This window comes from Brassica rapa, chromosome A03 (assembly GCF_000309985.2).
Source record: "Brassica rapa cultivar Chiifu-401-42 chromosome A03, CAAS_Brap_v3.01, whole genome shotgun sequence".
Lineage (NCBI taxonomy): Eukaryota > Viridiplantae > Streptophyta > Magnoliopsida > Brassicales > Brassicaceae > Brassica > Brassica rapa.
The window spans coordinates 17077194-17093378 of NC_024797.2; the positions used below are offsets into that span (position 1 = coordinate 17077194).

At 42.7% G+C, this 16185-nt stretch overlaps 3 protein-coding genes across 4 annotated transcripts; 2 read left to right on the forward strand and 1 right to left on the reverse strand.

The window, feature by feature from the left end:
- Positions 1-69: 69 nt before the first annotated feature.
- Positions 70-7436, reverse strand: LOC103859372 (protein LURP-one-related 9). Its single transcript, XM_009136894.3, has 3 exons — positions 6636-7436; positions 617-865; positions 70-430 (listed from the first exon to the last, which is right to left on the reverse strand). Exons 1-3 carry the CDS (start codon positions 6846-6848, stop codon positions 296-298), a joined length of 597 nt encoding a protein of 198 aa, XP_009135142.1. The 5' UTR covers positions 6849-7436; the 3' UTR covers positions 70-295.
- Positions 7437-7671: 235 nt separating this feature from the next.
- On the forward strand, positions 7672-9817 carry LOC117132412. Of its 2 annotated transcripts, none has more exons than XM_033286377.1 (2): positions 7672-9443; positions 9558-9817. In XM_033286377.1, the coding sequence occupies exons 1-2, from the start codon at positions 7852-7854 to the stop codon at positions 9706-9708; spliced, it is 1743 nt and encodes a 580-aa protein (XP_033142268.1). In that variant the 5' UTR covers positions 7672-7851; the 3' UTR covers positions 9709-9817. The 2 variants fall into 2 exon arrangements, with proteins under 2 accessions (XP_033142268.1, XP_033142267.1); XM_033286376.1 differs by having other exon boundaries at positions 7679-9447; positions 9562-9817.
- A 4352-nt stretch (positions 9818-14169) lies between these two features.
- Positions 14170-16064, forward strand: LOC103859373 (dehydration-responsive element-binding protein 2B). Its single transcript, XM_009136895.3, has 2 exons — positions 14170-14345; positions 14743-16064. Exon 2 carries the CDS (start codon positions 14743-14745, stop codon positions 15895-15897), a length of 1155 nt encoding a protein of 384 aa, XP_009135143.1. The 5' UTR covers positions 14170-14345; the 3' UTR covers positions 15898-16064.
- The last annotated feature ends 121 nt before the right edge of the window (positions 16065-16185 follow it).

The following is a 16185-nucleotide window of genomic DNA, read 5'->3' on the forward strand; positions in this document are numbered from 1 at the left end:
AAGATATACGAATCTACATATGTGTAACCTTCTCTTAATAATTATAGATTCGTATATCTTCGTACTGAATATTGAAGTGATTTCTATCAGTTTCTTGTAAATGTCTAAAGACTATAAACAAGTGGTAATATGTTTCAAATGTAGACAAGCCTCAAGTACTCAAAAAGAAAGAGTCAACAATATACAGTCTGAATATCTGATACCGATGTATGATTACTAATTTACAGCCCATTCTGATCTTATTCTTAACCCAGCTAAGATATGTAGACACCAGCTAAGATATGTAGAAACTTCTCTAACGTAGATTGGATGTATCATCTGCAATTACAAGTAACGCGATGACAAATGCGAAATCCACATATGGATTAACTCTCACTTTGAAGCTGTACTTCCCTATTATAAGTCCTCCCCATGAGAAATTATGAACCACCTATAGAATTCAAGCTCACATTAATAATATGATTGTAGTGTCGATTATAATGGGTGCAAAAGGTGAGCTTGAGAAATAAGCTGAATACATCTAAAACGTGACATAATGTCTACTAAATACTGAATAAATTACCCTTCTAGTTTTATCTACAGATGTCTCAGCAAGAAGTTAAGGATAGTGAGGTACCTCAGCAAGAAGAGTATTATGAATTGGTTCAAAGAGTTTGAAAGAAGAACCAATGTAACGACCATAAGTTCTAAAATCTGGCTCGATAGTACTACTAATGTCCGTGGAAGGTTGTTGTGTCGGCAAAGAGACATCAAGTGATGTTCTGAAGGAGAATAGATTTGGTTCCGTTACTGAGAAAAGAAGATCCTCGGATTCTGTGCTTTCTCCTTTGTACACTTCCCATTTGTATCTCATTGTTACAATACCCTGAAACATTATATATCTCTTCTATTAAACAAATAAACTCTCTTTTTCTTTAAATTGTGATTTCCTGTAATGTAGTCAGTTGGTCGTGTGATGGAATCATGAAAACGACCTTTTCTGAAGATAAAGCATATTATGTTGTTAGACACCTAAACATTATATCTACGTAGATAATAAATATATTACTTTCTTTAGGATGGCAGATCAAATTTCAATTAGAAGTTACATTCAGCGATTGAATATCTAAGTATTTTGTTATTGCTGATGTAGTTAATCTGCCAATCGACTAATAGGATGTGTTTTGTCAAATATTAGGTGCTTATATTACATTATACGTTTGAAATAAATTCATGAATAGTATAAACTGAAATTTAGAAGAAAAAGAGCTGGCAAGAAAATTTTATTAGGCCATTCAACCTTTCATCCGGTCTAATGACATCTACCTATTTTCTAAAAAATCACTTTTAGGCATTACTAACTACAGATATTTGTATAAGTGTATTTTACCATCAAAAAGAGGTTGTGGCGCAGCGTATCAACGGTAACTCAGCTCAAATCTAAAGATTTAGGTTAAATCTTTAGAGACCTGACTTCTTGAATCGAAGAACTTAATCAAATTCGATACAAGGCTCTCGTATTGACGACAGAATCGAATCAATGCAAGGCTTTAGAGAAACTCTAGTTTATTATCTTTCAAAAACTACTTATCAAAGCAAACTTACAATCCCTTATATAGGATCCTAGAGACGGTTTATAATAACCTAACTCTGTTAAAAATAGGAAATCTAATAAAAGGAATTCATAACTAGAAAAGGAAATCTTCAAAAAACCGAAATAGAAAAAACAGTTGCTTGGTGGTGAAGGTATCATGATGCTGCATCAGGTCCCCCGGGGTGAGAAAGATTCGACCTCGAATCAGGAACCGGATCCGGTGGAGCATAGCGAGAGAGATAACGAACATTGAATACATCCGAGGTAGTGATATGAGCTGGAAGTTGCAGACGATATACATTATCATTAATACGCTCCAGGACTGTGAGAGGACCTATTTTCTTTGCCTTGAGTTTGTTATAAGCATGAGCTGGCATACGATCCTTAGTGAGAAACGCCCAAACTTGATCACCAACTTCAAATATGACACGGCGACGATGAGAATCAGATGCTGCTTTGTACTTTGACGAGGAGGACTGAAGATTGGTGATAACCTGCGCATGAACTTGATGAATATTGTCGACAAAATCAGCAGCGACTCCATGAAGACGGGTATGGTCGGGAAGAGTAGTTAAATCCAAAGGACCACGAGGAAGAAGACCATAAACGACCTGAAATGGACTGAAACCTGAACTTCGATTGAGTGCATGATTATGAGCAAACTCTGCTTGAGGAAGTTTTGAATCCCACGATTTAATGGAATCACCAACAAGACATCGTAGCAAGTTACCCAACGATCTATTGGTCACCTCTGTTTGACCGTCCGTTTGGGGATGATAAGCCGAACTCATGTCGAGACTGGTGCCGAGAAGCTTCCAAAGAGATCGCCAGAAGTGACCCAAGAAGCGTGAATCACGGTCTGAGACAATAGAAGTAGGCAACCCATGAAGTCTATAAACCTCACGGAAGAAGAGTGTCGCAACTTGAACTGCATCCGTCGTTTTTTTACAGGGAACAAAGTGCACCATTTTGGAGAATCGATCCACGACAACAAAGATTGAATCAAACCCTTTTTGTGTACGAGGAAGACCCATGACGAAATCCATACTGATATCAGTCCACGGTTGCGTTGGTATAGGTAATGGCATGTAGAGACCAGCGTTTGTAGCATGTCCTTTCGATGTTTGACAGGTCGTGCATCTCTCCACAAAACGCTCAACATCGCGTCTTAGAGCCGGCCAGAAATATGACGCAGAGATCAAATGCAATGTTCTGTCGCGTCCTATATGACCCTCATTATGTGTTTCAGCGATTAGTTGAAGACGGAGGCTACAATCCGGAACGCAGAGAAGGTCGCCACGAAAAAGAAACCCATCATGAAGAGTGAAATCGCGGGATACGCCATTCTGAACATCAAGAAGAATCCGACCAAAATATTCATCAGACTCGTATAAGTCAGAAAAAGCTGCAAAGCCGGGAACTGAAACATGAAGAACACCCAGCAAAGAACGACGTCGGCTTAGTGCGTCAGCCACTCGATTGGAGATACCCGACGTGTGCTTGATAACAAAAGTAAACTGTTGTAAATAAGACACCCACGAGGCATGACGAGCCGAGACCTTATCTTGACTACTCAAGTGTTTTAACGCATCGTGATCTGTATAGAGAACAAATTCTTTATGAAAAAGATAATGTCTCCAGTGCTTGATTGCTTGAACCACGGCATAAAACTCCACATCATAAGTACTATAACGTAAACGAGCTCCTGCCAGCTTTTCACTGAAGAAGGCGATAGGCCGGTTTCGCTGACTCAAGACAGCACCGATTCCCAACTTAGAAGCATCACAATGGAGTTCAAAGACCTGGGTAAAATCAGGTAGAACAAGGATAGGAGCTGAAATCAACTTTGATTTGATAATCTCAAACGCGGTGGCTGCGGCGGGAGTCCATGCGAAGACACCATCCCGTCGAATACAATCCGTGAGAGGCGCCATTAAGCTGCTAAACTGTGGCACAAATCTTCGATAAAAAGATGCGAGACCATGGAAGCTTCGTGTCTCAGATAATGTAGATGGAGTTGGCCACGTTTTAATTGCATCTACTTTACTAGGATCCACAGCGAGTCCTTCTGCGGAAACAATGTAGCCGAGAAAGTGGACTTTAGGAGAGCCGAACTCACACTTCTTCATCGTCGCATAGAATTGATCACGACGAAGGATAAGAAGGACTGCTTCCAAGTGTTCTAGATGCTCGGCTAATGACTTACTGAATATCAGAATATCATCAAAGTAAACCACCACAAATTTACCAATAAACGGCCGAAGAGACTGATTCATAACCCGCATGAAGGTACTAGGGGCATTGGAAAGCCCGAAAGGCATAACGAGCCATTCAAACAGCCCTTCTCTGGTTTTGAATGCTGTCTTCCACTCATCACCCGGTTGAATACGGATTTGATGGTATCCACTGCGAAGATCGAGTTTAGAAAAGGTTGTTGCAGCACCAATTTGGTCTAATAGATCATCAAGACGTGGTATTGGAAATCGATAGCGGACTGTAATTTTATTGATAGCACGGCTATCGACACACATTCTCCATGATCCATCTTTTTTTGGTATGAGCAAAGCTGGAACTGCACACGGACTCAAACTCTCGCGCAAGTAGCCTTTCGTGATGAGATCCTCAACTTGTCGTTGCAGTTCTTCATGCTCACTTGGACTCATACGGTAATGAGCTCGATTAGGTAGGATAGCATCTGGAACTAGATCAATACGGTGTTGAATATCTCTTAGAGGAGGAAGGCCAGTTGGTAACTCGTCGGGGAAGACGTCCTGAAACTTGGTCAACAGACCTTTAAAGCTATCCGGAATTTGTGGTAAAGATGTGTTGACTGGTGAGTTCAGCAGGATCAGAACACGTCCCTCTTCTCGCATCTCTTGCTCAAAAGGTTTGCGTTGGAGAATAAGGACTGGTGAGGACGGTAAACTCTGTTTCTCAGGTAAAGATGGTTGCAGTGTGAAGTTTTTATCGTTGAAACGGAAGCTATAGGTATTGTGATAACCATCGTGTTTTACTCGATGATCAAATAGCCAAGGGCGTCCTAAGAGAAGATGACAAGCGTCCATCGGTGCTACATCACAATAAATTTGATCCTGGAATGTGCCACCAACTGAATATGATATGAGAGCACGTCGAGTAATGGTCAAGTCTGTCTTCTTGTCTAGCCATGCGAGTTTATATGGATATGGATGAAGTTCTGTTGTCAGATTGAGTTTGTTGACAACGTCCTCTGCCACTACGTTTTCACTACTTCCCGAGTCAATAATAAATTTGCAAACCTTGCCGGCAATAGTACACTTCGAGTGGAACAGGTTATGGCGTTGTGGATTGTCATCAATATGGCGTGGAGCAAGGCAAACACGTCGCATCATCAAACAAGGACCCGTATCTGCGATCAGGTCCTCTGTTTCTTCTAGATTTTCGGCAATTTCCTCATCATAAATAACCTCTACGTCCTTGCCAGCGGCATCAAGAAGAAGTCCCCTGCGATTTCTTTTTGGACAATTGGCTTGTCGATGACCAATCTCTCCGCAAGCGAAACATCGTAGTGAAGATGGTCGAGTTGCTGTCTTATCCGTCAAAGGCACGAGGGCAGTTTCAGCTTGTTGAGGAAGCGAATCATCGGCTAAATTTGTAGACTGCTGTTGCTGAATAGGTCGGGTAGTACGAGACGCAGACCAAGAGTAATTGCTTTTAGTTTGAGATTCAATGGTGAGTGCCTGTTGGTGAGCTTCTGATAAGGTCAGTGGATTAAACAAGTTGATAGTGTGCTGGATCTGTTGACGCAGGCCGGCAGTGAATCGAGCAACCAACTGTCGTTCTGAATCTTGAATATCAACTCTTGTAAGCAGCAAAAAAAATTCTTGGGAATATTCAGCAACTGAACGAGTTCCTTGACGAATATGATGTAGTCGTTGGAACATTAGCTGATCATAGTTGTAAGGCAAGAATGTCTTTTTAAGTTTTGATTTAAGCTTATCCCATGACATGATCTTGGGTTTTCCAAGGCGGGCTCGTGTAGTTTTTAGTTGTATCCACCATGCTGCTGCTCTGTTGCGGAATCGCATTGTTAACAACGGAACACAACGTTCCATTGGTGCTCTCTTGAATTCAAGAATTTCTTCAACTGTGACTATCCAATCGAGAAGTTCTTCGGCGGATGAGTTGCCATGGAACTCTGGAATCTCTGTTTTGAATCCTGTTTCCCATGGAACAACAGCTGCTGCACCGCGAATGTTATCTTGACCGAGTACACGGTCGTTGAGAGGAGCGAAGGGGTTCACATGTTCTGCTGCTGCGGCGGCAAATAGGTTTGCTTCGTCATCGTCTTCTGCATCGTTGTTGCTCGCACGTTCAACATTATCGCGAACTGGTGGTTGTTGTTGAACATTAAGGTTGTGGAGGGCGGCGGCGATAGTTTGCATCTGAGCCTGAAGCTCAGCGATTGCATCACGGGTGATTTCTGCTTCGGTTCGAACAGGTGCTCGTCGAGGTCTTGCCATGGTGAATGGAAAAAATTTTCGAGGAGCGTAGCAAAGCTCTGATACCAACCTGGCGCAGCGTATCAACGGTAACTCAGCTCAAATCTAAAGATTTAGGTTAAATCTTTAGAGACCTGACTTCTTGAATCGAAGAACTTAATCAAATTCGATACAAGGCTCTCGTATTGACGACAGAATCGAATCAATGCAAGGCTTTAGAGAAACTCTAGTTTATTATCTTTCAAAAACTACTTATCAAAGCAAACTTACAATCCCTTATATAGGATCCTAGAGACGGTTTATAATAACCTAACTCTGTTAAAAATAGGAAATCTAATAAAAGGAATTCATAACTAGAAAAGGAAATCTTCAAAAAACCGAAATAGAAAAAACAGTTGCTTGGTGGTGAAGGTATCATGATGCTGCATCAGGTTGTCTAAGCATTTTGTTAAGTCATTCATCAAAATCGAACCAACTATATATACACACAACATGACGCATGTGATGAGGTACAATTACATGGTTTTGTGGAAATAGATATGGAGGTAATTAAGTAATGATGTGTGTTTTGTGTAAGTTACCTTGGTGCGCATGGAGAGAAGAGGAAGACCGGTGGCGTCACGGAGGACACGTTTACGGCGGATGTTCCATGTACCACCGTCGATGGTGAAGATGAGATTGTCCGATAGATCGAAGACGTCAAAACGATCCCTTTTGAGGCTCTCACGCCGCCTTCTCACCACCAACTCGGTCGTGTAAGGATTACAAAACATTTCTCCCACAACACTCACCATAATTATTTAAACAAAATGTCAATATTCTTTTGAACAAGTCTGTGTCTGATACAAGAAAACTAAGATGGATCCGTATATCAAAGGGATAGCACTCTCTTTGATCTTTCAACAATTTTTTTATTTATTAAGTAAATAAAGAAAATAAAAGTAGAAAGTCGACTTGACGCGGTTCTTAGATTGCTTGTAGAAGGAAACAATGATTATTCATTTATTCTCTTTGTTGAAGTATTTTTTTCAGGGCTTATGAATGTGACACGAAGAGGGAAAATGTATGTTTAAATTAGTTTTCTAATAAGCTTCTTGATCATGTCCATATCCATCTCTGTTCATAGCCAGTTTTCTTCATTGACTAAAATAAAATATATACTCTTTTATTTTAGTTTCTTAAATTGTGACGTCAAACTGTCTTCACCAGATTAACTTCATCAGCAAATCAGTTGCCTACATGATACGTTGTTGATGAACGTGGAATGGTTTAGTCAATTATTTCTGCTAGTAAGGGGTAGAAAGCTGGTTTAACCAACTCGTCCGGCTCTATCACTGGGCCAATAAAGGCCTTAAAATATGGGGTCGTTAATAGCCGAAGCCCAACAAGCTGTTTATGTACTCAGACAATTACGCAGAGTCTGTCATAATCGCGAGGCCCTGAAACGTAAACAACACTAAAGAGGCATCTAGTTACTACGTAAATATACGAAAGTGGACACGTGATGGACATGCACATTTGTAACCTGGACCAGGTTACGGGCTTACGGCTAATGAATATCTCTTTACGCTATAAGATACAACGAAGAAAACGCTTCCCTTCCCACCTTTCCTTTTTGCCTCTGCAAAGAAAAGAACTTTAACGGATTCGTAAAAGGAAAAACGGCTAGTTTCTCTCGAACAGTGCGACACAAAAGGCGATCATCTCTTTTCCGCGGTGCCGCCCTCAGCTTCTCAACGTCGGCTCATCAGGAGTCGACTGCTCAACCAGAGCTCCGCTTTCTCTCCGGCCAGAGAGATGAAGAAGAAGAAACCCAAAAAATCCCCTTCGAAATCCCCCCCGCAGAAACCACCGCCGTCTTCCCCCGTAGTAGATCCTCCCACCCTGAAGGAGAATCAACCCCCCTCTGACTCGCTGGTGGCTTCAGATGCCCAAATCGACTCCATGGTCGACGCGGAAGCTCAGCCACCTCTTGATTGCTCAGATCTAGAGTTGAACCCAACAAAAATTGCAACAAATGAGACAGAGATCGCCGTTTCTACAGCAGATCCATCTCCAGTTTGCGATGAAGAATTGAATATTACTCTTGAGTCGAGCTCAGGTGGTCCGCCACAAAGCTCCTCGGAGTCTGTCCTAAACAGGGAAGCTTCTTCAAGTGAGAAGCCTAATCCCGAAGCGGGATCCAAACGAGCTACTGCTGAAGCCAAGGTTGTTCCCTCGAGCTCGCAGTCAGCTGAAGAATCTCTCACGGAGGACCAGCCTTGCCTAAAAGAGATCGGTGGTAGTCAGGAAAGGCACTCTGACTTGGCTATTCCGACGAAATCCCCGCAGGAATCAGGTTCACAATTGAGTACCAAAGTCTCAAAGGAGGATACGAAGCAAGAATCTCCAGCGCCTCTGCCTCAAAGGGATACAACTGAGGACTGGTGCGCCCATGCCAGGGGCTATGGCAAACGTCTCTCGAAGAAGGGAGAAGCTTTCACTCTACCAACAGGAGAGGCGTGTATCAAAATACCTAACGAGATTATTGAAAAGAATAGGAAAGCCTGGGACTCTTTTGTTCTGGGACAATTCTACTCTGATCCGCCATCTCAAGGAACGATCCACAACATCGTGAATGGCATATGGAGCAAGCAGTACAGAGACATCTCGGTTTCAAAAATGGAAGGTTATGCTTTTCTGTTCAAAATTCCGAATGCTGCTACCAGAGCTAGGGTCATAAAGCAATGTCTATGGCAGATTGAGGGACAGACGATGTTTGTATACAAATGGGAACCAGGGGTTATTCCAACCAAACCGGAACTCACTTCTGCCCCCATCTGGCTCGAACTTCGACAAGTCCCGTTCCAGTTCTTCCATGAGGATGGATTGGAAAGGATTGCTGGGCTGGTGGGTCATCCCAAATTCCTGCATCCGGCAACAGCAAATAAAACTAATTTGGAAGTGGCTAAGGTATTCACCATAATTGATCCAAGAAAACCTCTTCCTGAAGCAGTGAATGTGCAGTTCGACTCAGGCGAAATTAGTAGAGTCTTGGTATCAAGCCCATGGATGCCCCCTGTCTGTGAGTCTTGTAAAGAGATAGGGCATGTAACAAGGAGATGCCCCTCCTCTGTTGCTGCTAAGCCATGCTCGAGGTGCAAATCCCTAACTCACATTACGGCAAATTGTCCTCAGAAGCAATCTCAGGATCCTCAGAAAAACAACCCTGAACCAACCAAAAGAAAGACCAGAAGAAGCAAATCAAGAGGTAAGCAGATTTGGAAGCGTGTTGATCAAGTTAACCTTCCTCAGACTGAAGCTCCCCGAACAGAAGCTCCCCCGCCTATCGCCTCCACTGACTATCAACATACAGAGATTGTCAAGCATTCCAAGCTTGGCACTGGCTGCGACAGAGAAATAGGCGAAACAAGTGAAACGCCTTCATATCTTAAGGTCTCTAGACCCGGTAGCGGTTCTGGTATCTCAAGATCCTCTAAATCTGACCTGCCATCTGATTCATCCGACGTTGAAACCTCAGATTCAGAGCTTGAAGAAGGTGAATTCAGTGACCGAGACCGTGAATTTCAGGTGGTACGTAACAAGAAGAAGTTCTCAGGCCTGAAGCAGTCTGGCCAGAAAGGAAACCGGGGCAGGAGCCTCAAACTCTATTAGTATATGTCGACGGATATTTTTTGTTGGAATGTGCGCGGGCTAAATAAGTATAACCACCGCAGCGGCTTACGGAAATGGTATAAGAAAAACTCACCTTTTTTTGGCGGAATCCTTGAGACTCATGTGCAACAGCTCAAGATGAATAAGTTTGTGACTCAGATCTTTCCGGGTTGGTCGGCTGAAGGAAACTACAGCTTCTCACCGTTAGGAAAAATCTGGATTGTTTGGCACCCCTCTCTTTTGGTCACTATAATATCTAAGTCATTACAAATGATAACGGCTGAGGTGATTTGGCCTACTAACCCTCAAATCAGGATCATCATCTCCACGGTCTATGCTTCAAATGACCCTGAGGAGAGGGCGCTTCTCTGGTCTGAGATCACGTCATTGGCGTCTTCTCAGGGCCTCGACTCCAAACCGTGGCTGATTCTAGGCGACTTCAATCAAATAAGAGATCCTTCGGAGCACTCGTTACCCCCCTCCCTGAATAGTGATAAAAGGATAAGGGATTTTAATCAATGTCTTTTGGATGCTAACTTGGATGATCTTAATTTCAGGGGGACCACTTTCACTTGGTGGAACAAGCGTAAACTCTCCCCTGTGGCTAAGAAGCTAGATAGAAGCATGGTGAACGACGAATGGAGCACTGTCTTCTCTTCTTCTGTTGCTTTTGTGGGCAAGCCTGACTTCTCTGATCATGCGGTTATAACCATCATTTTGGAGCCTCACAGATTGAGAACGAAGAAATCGTTCAAATTCTACAACTTCATCATCAAGAGCCCTGAGTTTCTAGCCATGATATGCACTAGTTGGTTCTCGTTCAACGTCACTGGCTCAGCAATGTTCCGTCTGTCGAGTAAGCTGAAACTCCTGAAAAAGGTTATCAGAGACTTCAGCAAAGAGAACTATTCTGGCATTGAGAAGAAAACAGCGCAAGCTCATGAAAAGCTTCTTCAAGCGCAGGAAGCTATGCTCTACCTTCCCAATACAGCAAACGCATCCACCGAGGTTCAAGCACTGCAAGAATGGGAGGTTCTATCAACAGCAGAGACGGCCTTTTTCTTTCAACGATCACATATTAGCTGGCTCTCGTGTGGAGATGGAAACTCGAGGCTTTTCCACAGATATGCTGCTACTCGCCAAGCAAAGAATCATATCCACTTCCTATTGTCCGAAACAGGAGAGAGAATAGAATCTCAAGAAGGTATCCAGAACCTGTGCATTAACTATTTTACGGACCTCCTTGGAAGCCCTGTTTCTCCACCAATGTTCATTCAAAGCGACCTAAACCTGCTCTTCAACTTCAAATGCTCTGCGGACCAGATCGCTAGTTTTGATAAAGCATTCACAGCAGAGGATGTCCGGAATGCCTTCTTCTCATTACCCAAGAACAAATCAGGGGGACCGGATGGATACTCGACTGAGTTCTTTATTGCTTCTTGGCCTGTAATTGGACCGGAGGTCACTGAAGCCATCCTGGAGTTCTTCCGCTCCGGCTGTCTTTTGAAACAATGGAATGCAGCAAACCTTGTCCTGATTCCTAAGAAGTTAAATGCGTCCCTCCCCTCAGACTTCCGCCCTATCTCCTGCCTCAACACAGTCTATAAGGTCATATCCAAGCTCCTTGCTTCTAGGCTAAAGGAGATCCTCCCTATTATGGTTTCCAACTCTCAATCGGCCTTCCTCCCTGGGCGCTTATTAGCAGAGAATGTTCTCTTGGCTACGGACCTTGTAAACGGTTACAACTCCCAATCTGTCACACCGCGAGGTATGCTCAAAGTAGACCTTAGGAAAGCGTTCGATACCGTGCGTTGGGACTTTATTCTAGCGGCTTTGCGGGCTCTGGCCATTCCTGAGAGCTTCATCAGTTTGGTCTCAGAATGCTTATCCACAGCCTCCTTCTCGGTGAGCATCAATGGAGTAATGGGAGGGTTCTTCAAAAGTTCTAAAGGTATCAGGCAAGGCGACCCGCTGTCACCATATTTGTTTGTCCTTGCCATGGAATGTATGTCAAGATTACTCATGTCTCGCTACGAAGCTGAATCCATAGGCTACCACCCGAAAACTGAGGAGTTTAGGATCTCTCACCTAATGTTCGCTGACGACGTTATGATCTTCTTCGATGGCTCTAGTAACAGTCTCCATGGTATCTCCGAATGCCTTGATGATTTTGCTTCCTGGTCAGGTCTACACATGAATAGCAATAAAACTGAGCTCTTCACAGCAGGAGTCGACCATTGTGAAACCGAAGCGCTGGCTCGCTATGGTTTCCCAACTGGTAAACTTCCTATAAGATACCTTGGACTTCCCCTAATGAGCAGGAAACTCAAAATTTCCGAGTATGCGCCGCTGATGACTAAGCTCACTTCATCTTTCCAATCGTGGGCAGTTAAGATTCTCTCTTTTGCAGGGAGGCTTCAGCTGCTTAAGACTGTAATCTTTGGCATTGTCTCTTTTTGGATGTCGGCATTCATACTGCCTAAAGGTTGTATCAGGGCCATTGAATCCCTCTGCTTGCGGTTCTTATGGTCAGGTACCGTGGACAAGACAGGGCTTGCTAAAGTTGCTTGGAGTACAGTTTGTCTCCCCAAGAATGAGGGAGGTCTTGGTCTTCGGAATCTGTTCGTATGGAACAAAGTGCTTTGCCTAAAATTCATATGGAGGCTGCTTTCTAAGGACCCTTCCCTTTGGTCGGACTGGCACAGAGCAACGCATCTCCATGATAAATCCTTTTGGGCTCTAGAACGGGCAGCGGCTGACTCCTGGGCGTGGAAAAAGATTTTGGACCTAAGACCTCTCGCTCTCCTATTTTGTAAAATGCACATTGGTAATGGTTTAGAGGCAAGCTTTTGGTTTGATGTCTGGACCCCTCTTGGGCAATTGATAACTTACCTTGGAGATTCTGGTCCTAGAACCTTGAGGATTAACAGAAATGCGGTTGTCGCTGAGGCAATCAGTAACTCTCACTGGTCTCTTCCCCATCCTCGCTCCCAAAAGGAAGTGAACCTTCATTGTTATCTTACAACTATCTCTTTGCCTTTAATAGATGATGTACCTGATAAATATGAGTGGATTGTTGGAGACTCATCCTCTTCTGTTTTCAGGTCTGCAACCACTTGGGAATTCCTGAGACCGCGTGAGGAGACTAAGGACTGGGTAGACATTGTTTGGTTCAAAGGAGCCATCCCGAAGCACGCGTTCAACATGTGGATAGCTAACTATGATAGGCTGCCCACAAGGTCAAGACTTGCAGCTTGGGGCATGCCCGTTTCCCCTGCTTGCCCTTTCTGCTCCACGCATGATGAAACCAGAGACCACTTGCTGTTGACTTGCGAGTACAGCATTGATATATGGAGAGAAGTACTATCAAGATGTCTGCCTCCACCAACAATGTTCACATCATGGTCGGAACTACTCTCTTGGATTCGATCCTCACCCTCACGGAAGCTCACGCTTCTTAGGAAACTTGCAGCGCAAACCGTTATATTCCACCTTTGGAAGCAGAGAAACAATCTCATCCACAACCAGACTTCGATCCCAGCTGCAACAGTCTTTAACGGCATTAATAAGGAGATGAAGAACATCATCTCAGCTAGGAGACTTAGGAAGCTATTCAACTATCTAATGCCTTTGTGGATAAGATAGTCTCTTCTCTAAGTTTATTTTGATCCATCTTGTTTTTTCTTCTTTTTTGCCAAGATGGCTCAGAACATAGATCTTTTTGTAAGCTCTTTACTCATCTTAATGATATTTACAGTTTAGCAAAAAAAAAGAAAAGAACTTATACTACTTTTACAAAGAAAAAGTGTCTAACTTGGAGTTGGACCAGGTTCCGGCTAACCATAGACGTTAAATTAAATAAAACTGTTTGTTAAAAATGGAGCTTTTGCATTATATTACGAAATGTAACTGGGAACTTCGGTGATAGATAATTTCGTTTTGGTCAAAGATCTGACTTGGTTAGAACTTAGAAAGTTTTATTAAGTTAAGAATCTACTATTCTTAAAATGTTAAATTTTACCTTTTATAGAATATACATAATAGATTCTTTACAAAATTCAATATATTTTTTTGCTAAAGAAAATCAATATTTGCTAAATGTTGAATTTATGAAAATATTAACAATGACATTTATTTAAACACATATTTCCAACTAATAGTAAAATGACCATTTTAATATTTAAAGCTACTTTAAGTCCAACTAAAATGTGTAAATTTTTAGTCAAATATATGTTTAATCTATTAATAACTTGAACTTTTCTTTTGTCAAATTATTCACCTAATTGAGCCTAATTAAATACCCCCTTGGAGGCTTGGACTCTCTGTGTTTGTCAACTACAGTAAGCATTCAATTACGTACTCGTATCGAGTGCGTGGTTTCCATGGCGTGTGTTAAGCCACGTGTCAATCACTCGGTACATCTACGGTCCAGCACTCGAGTTAGTGAGTGACAAGTCACCAGTCCCATAAAACAATAAAATATCAGAATTATCCAGAAAAGTTTATAAATATCCCCTCGACCCCCTCCGGTCTCTCAGAGATTTGATTTTGATTTAAGCTAAAAAAAAAAAAACGCAAGAAAGAAGACGAAGAACTCCGAAGAAGAAGATATACCAAATCAATCCCAATCCCAATCGGTACGTTGATTGATCGATTACTCTTTCTTCCTTTCCCTAGGCTTTTTAGCTGATTCCTCGATCTCACGATCAATGCCTATTTTCTAGGGTTTGGGTTGATGAATTTTAGGGGTTTTAGATATTCTTGTTGTGTTGATTGGTATACGGAATATTTCTGAGAGAAAATCGGCAATTTTTAATAATGTTGTTATTTATTTTAACTAAAAAAAGGAAAAACTTGGGGAGCAAGGAAAACAAACTTGGTGACCAAGTACTTTACATGCCCTTTATAAACCCCCTTCGATTTTATACTTTTCCTGTTTTCTCGAATCGTTTACTTATAAAGTTCTGATCTTTGAGTCTTTCAGAGAGAGAGAGAGTTTACAAAGTCCTAATCTTTTTTGATATCTTCTTGTAGATGTCTGTTAATGAACAAACCGGAACCGATACATCATCAAAGAAGAGGAAAGCTAGGGCACGAGCAGACGGCAAGACGGTGGCTGATAGGCTAAAGCAATGGAAAGATCACAACGAAGGAGAGGAGAGCAAACCGAGAGGGAAAGTTCACGCGAAGGGCTCAAAGAAAGGTTGTATGAAAGGCAAAGGAGGACCGGAGAATACTAAGTGTAGTTTCAGAGGAGTTAGACAAAGGGTTTGGGGTAAATGGGTTGCTGAGATTCGGGAGCCTAATAGAGTGAGTCGCCTTTGGCTTGGGACTTTCCCTACGGCTGAAGAAGCTGCTTGTGCTTATGATGAAGCGGCTAAGGTTATGTACGGTTCGTCTGCTAGGCTTAACTTCCCTTGCTCTGAGGTTGCCACCACGTCGAGTCAGTCTGAGGTGTGTACGGTGGAGGATAAGGGGGTTGTTGGTGGTGGTGATGTTTGTGTGAAGCGAGAGGATGGTGATTGTGAGTCTAGAGCAGTTAGTCAGATTGTAGATGTTAAGGAAAGCTGTGGTGATAGTAGGGTGCAGGACACTAGTGTGGATGAACGTCGAGATGTTGTGAATAGCAGGCTGAGTTCTTACTTGCTGGATGAGTTTGAGTTGGATTATCAGAGCAGGCTAACGAAGGAGTTGGAGGAACCGAAGGAAGAGGAAGATGAAGTGATACAGCCGCAGCCGCAGCCGCAGCCGGAGCTTACTGTTGCGGATTATGGTTGGCCTAATGATATGCAAAACAGTGTTGCGGATTATGATTGGCCTAATGATATGCAAAACGAACCGGGTTTTTGGGATCAGGATGATCTTTTTGATGTTGATGAACTCCTTGGTGATCTGGATGTAGACCTGCTAACCGGTACTGATCCATCCCAAAACCAGAACCAAGAGCAGGTACACCCTGGTGGTAATGATTCACATCCTTTTCTGCTGGAGCCACACAATGACATTTGCCAAAACCAAGAGCAGGTACAGCCTGATGGTGATGATTCACATCCTTTTCAGTTGGAGCCACGCGACGATCCTTGCCAAAACCAAGACCATGTACAGCCTGGTGGTGATGATTCGCATCCTCTTGATCTGGAGCCACACGATGGTCACGAGTTCTTTGACTTGAGTTTTCTGGATCTTTGAGAGTTCAGAGGCGATGAATGGGTTTGCGAGACTGCAATAGAATCTCTGTATTTGATCAATGCATTAGCAACAAGAGATGCGTGTTATTGATCTGGTTTCAAAATGAAAAAGTATAATAACTTCCTAGTCTTTACTCTTTTCCTTGGATCAATGGGTGTTGAATCTCATCTATAGAGTTTACTATAAGACAACAGAGAGTGTTACATACTTTTGCAATTATAGTTCTAAAACAAAAACCAGGCAAGCACCAGTTTGTGCGTCTTTCCTATCGCCAGCCTGAGAGTTGTG

Excerpts from the sequence above, each read along its gene's own strand:
- LOC103859372 (XM_009136894.3), bottom strand. The coding sequence starts at position 6,848 with ATGGTGAGTGTTGTGGGAGAAATGTTTTGTAATCCTTACACGACCGAG. Across the intron at positions 866-6,635 it reads TTCTCTCCATGCGCACCAAG|GGTATTGTAACAATGAGATA; the intron begins GTAACTTACACA and ends ATAATGTTTCAG. Across the intron at positions 431-616 it reads ATAATACTCTTCTTGCTGAG|GTGGTTCATAATTTCTCATG; the intron begins GTACCTCACTAT and ends TGAATTCTATAG.
- LOC117132412 (XM_033286377.1), top strand. The coding sequence starts at position 7,852 with ATGAAGAAGAAGAAACCCAAAAAATCCCCTTCGAAATCCCCCCCGCAG. Across the intron at positions 9,444-9,557 it reads TCCAAGCTTGGCACTGGCTG|CGACGTTGAAACCTCAGATT; the intron begins CGACAGAGAAAT and ends ATCTGATTCATC.
- LOC103859373 (XM_009136895.3), top strand. The coding sequence starts at position 14,743 with ATGTCTGTTAATGAACAAACCGGAACCGATACATCATCAAAGAAGAGG.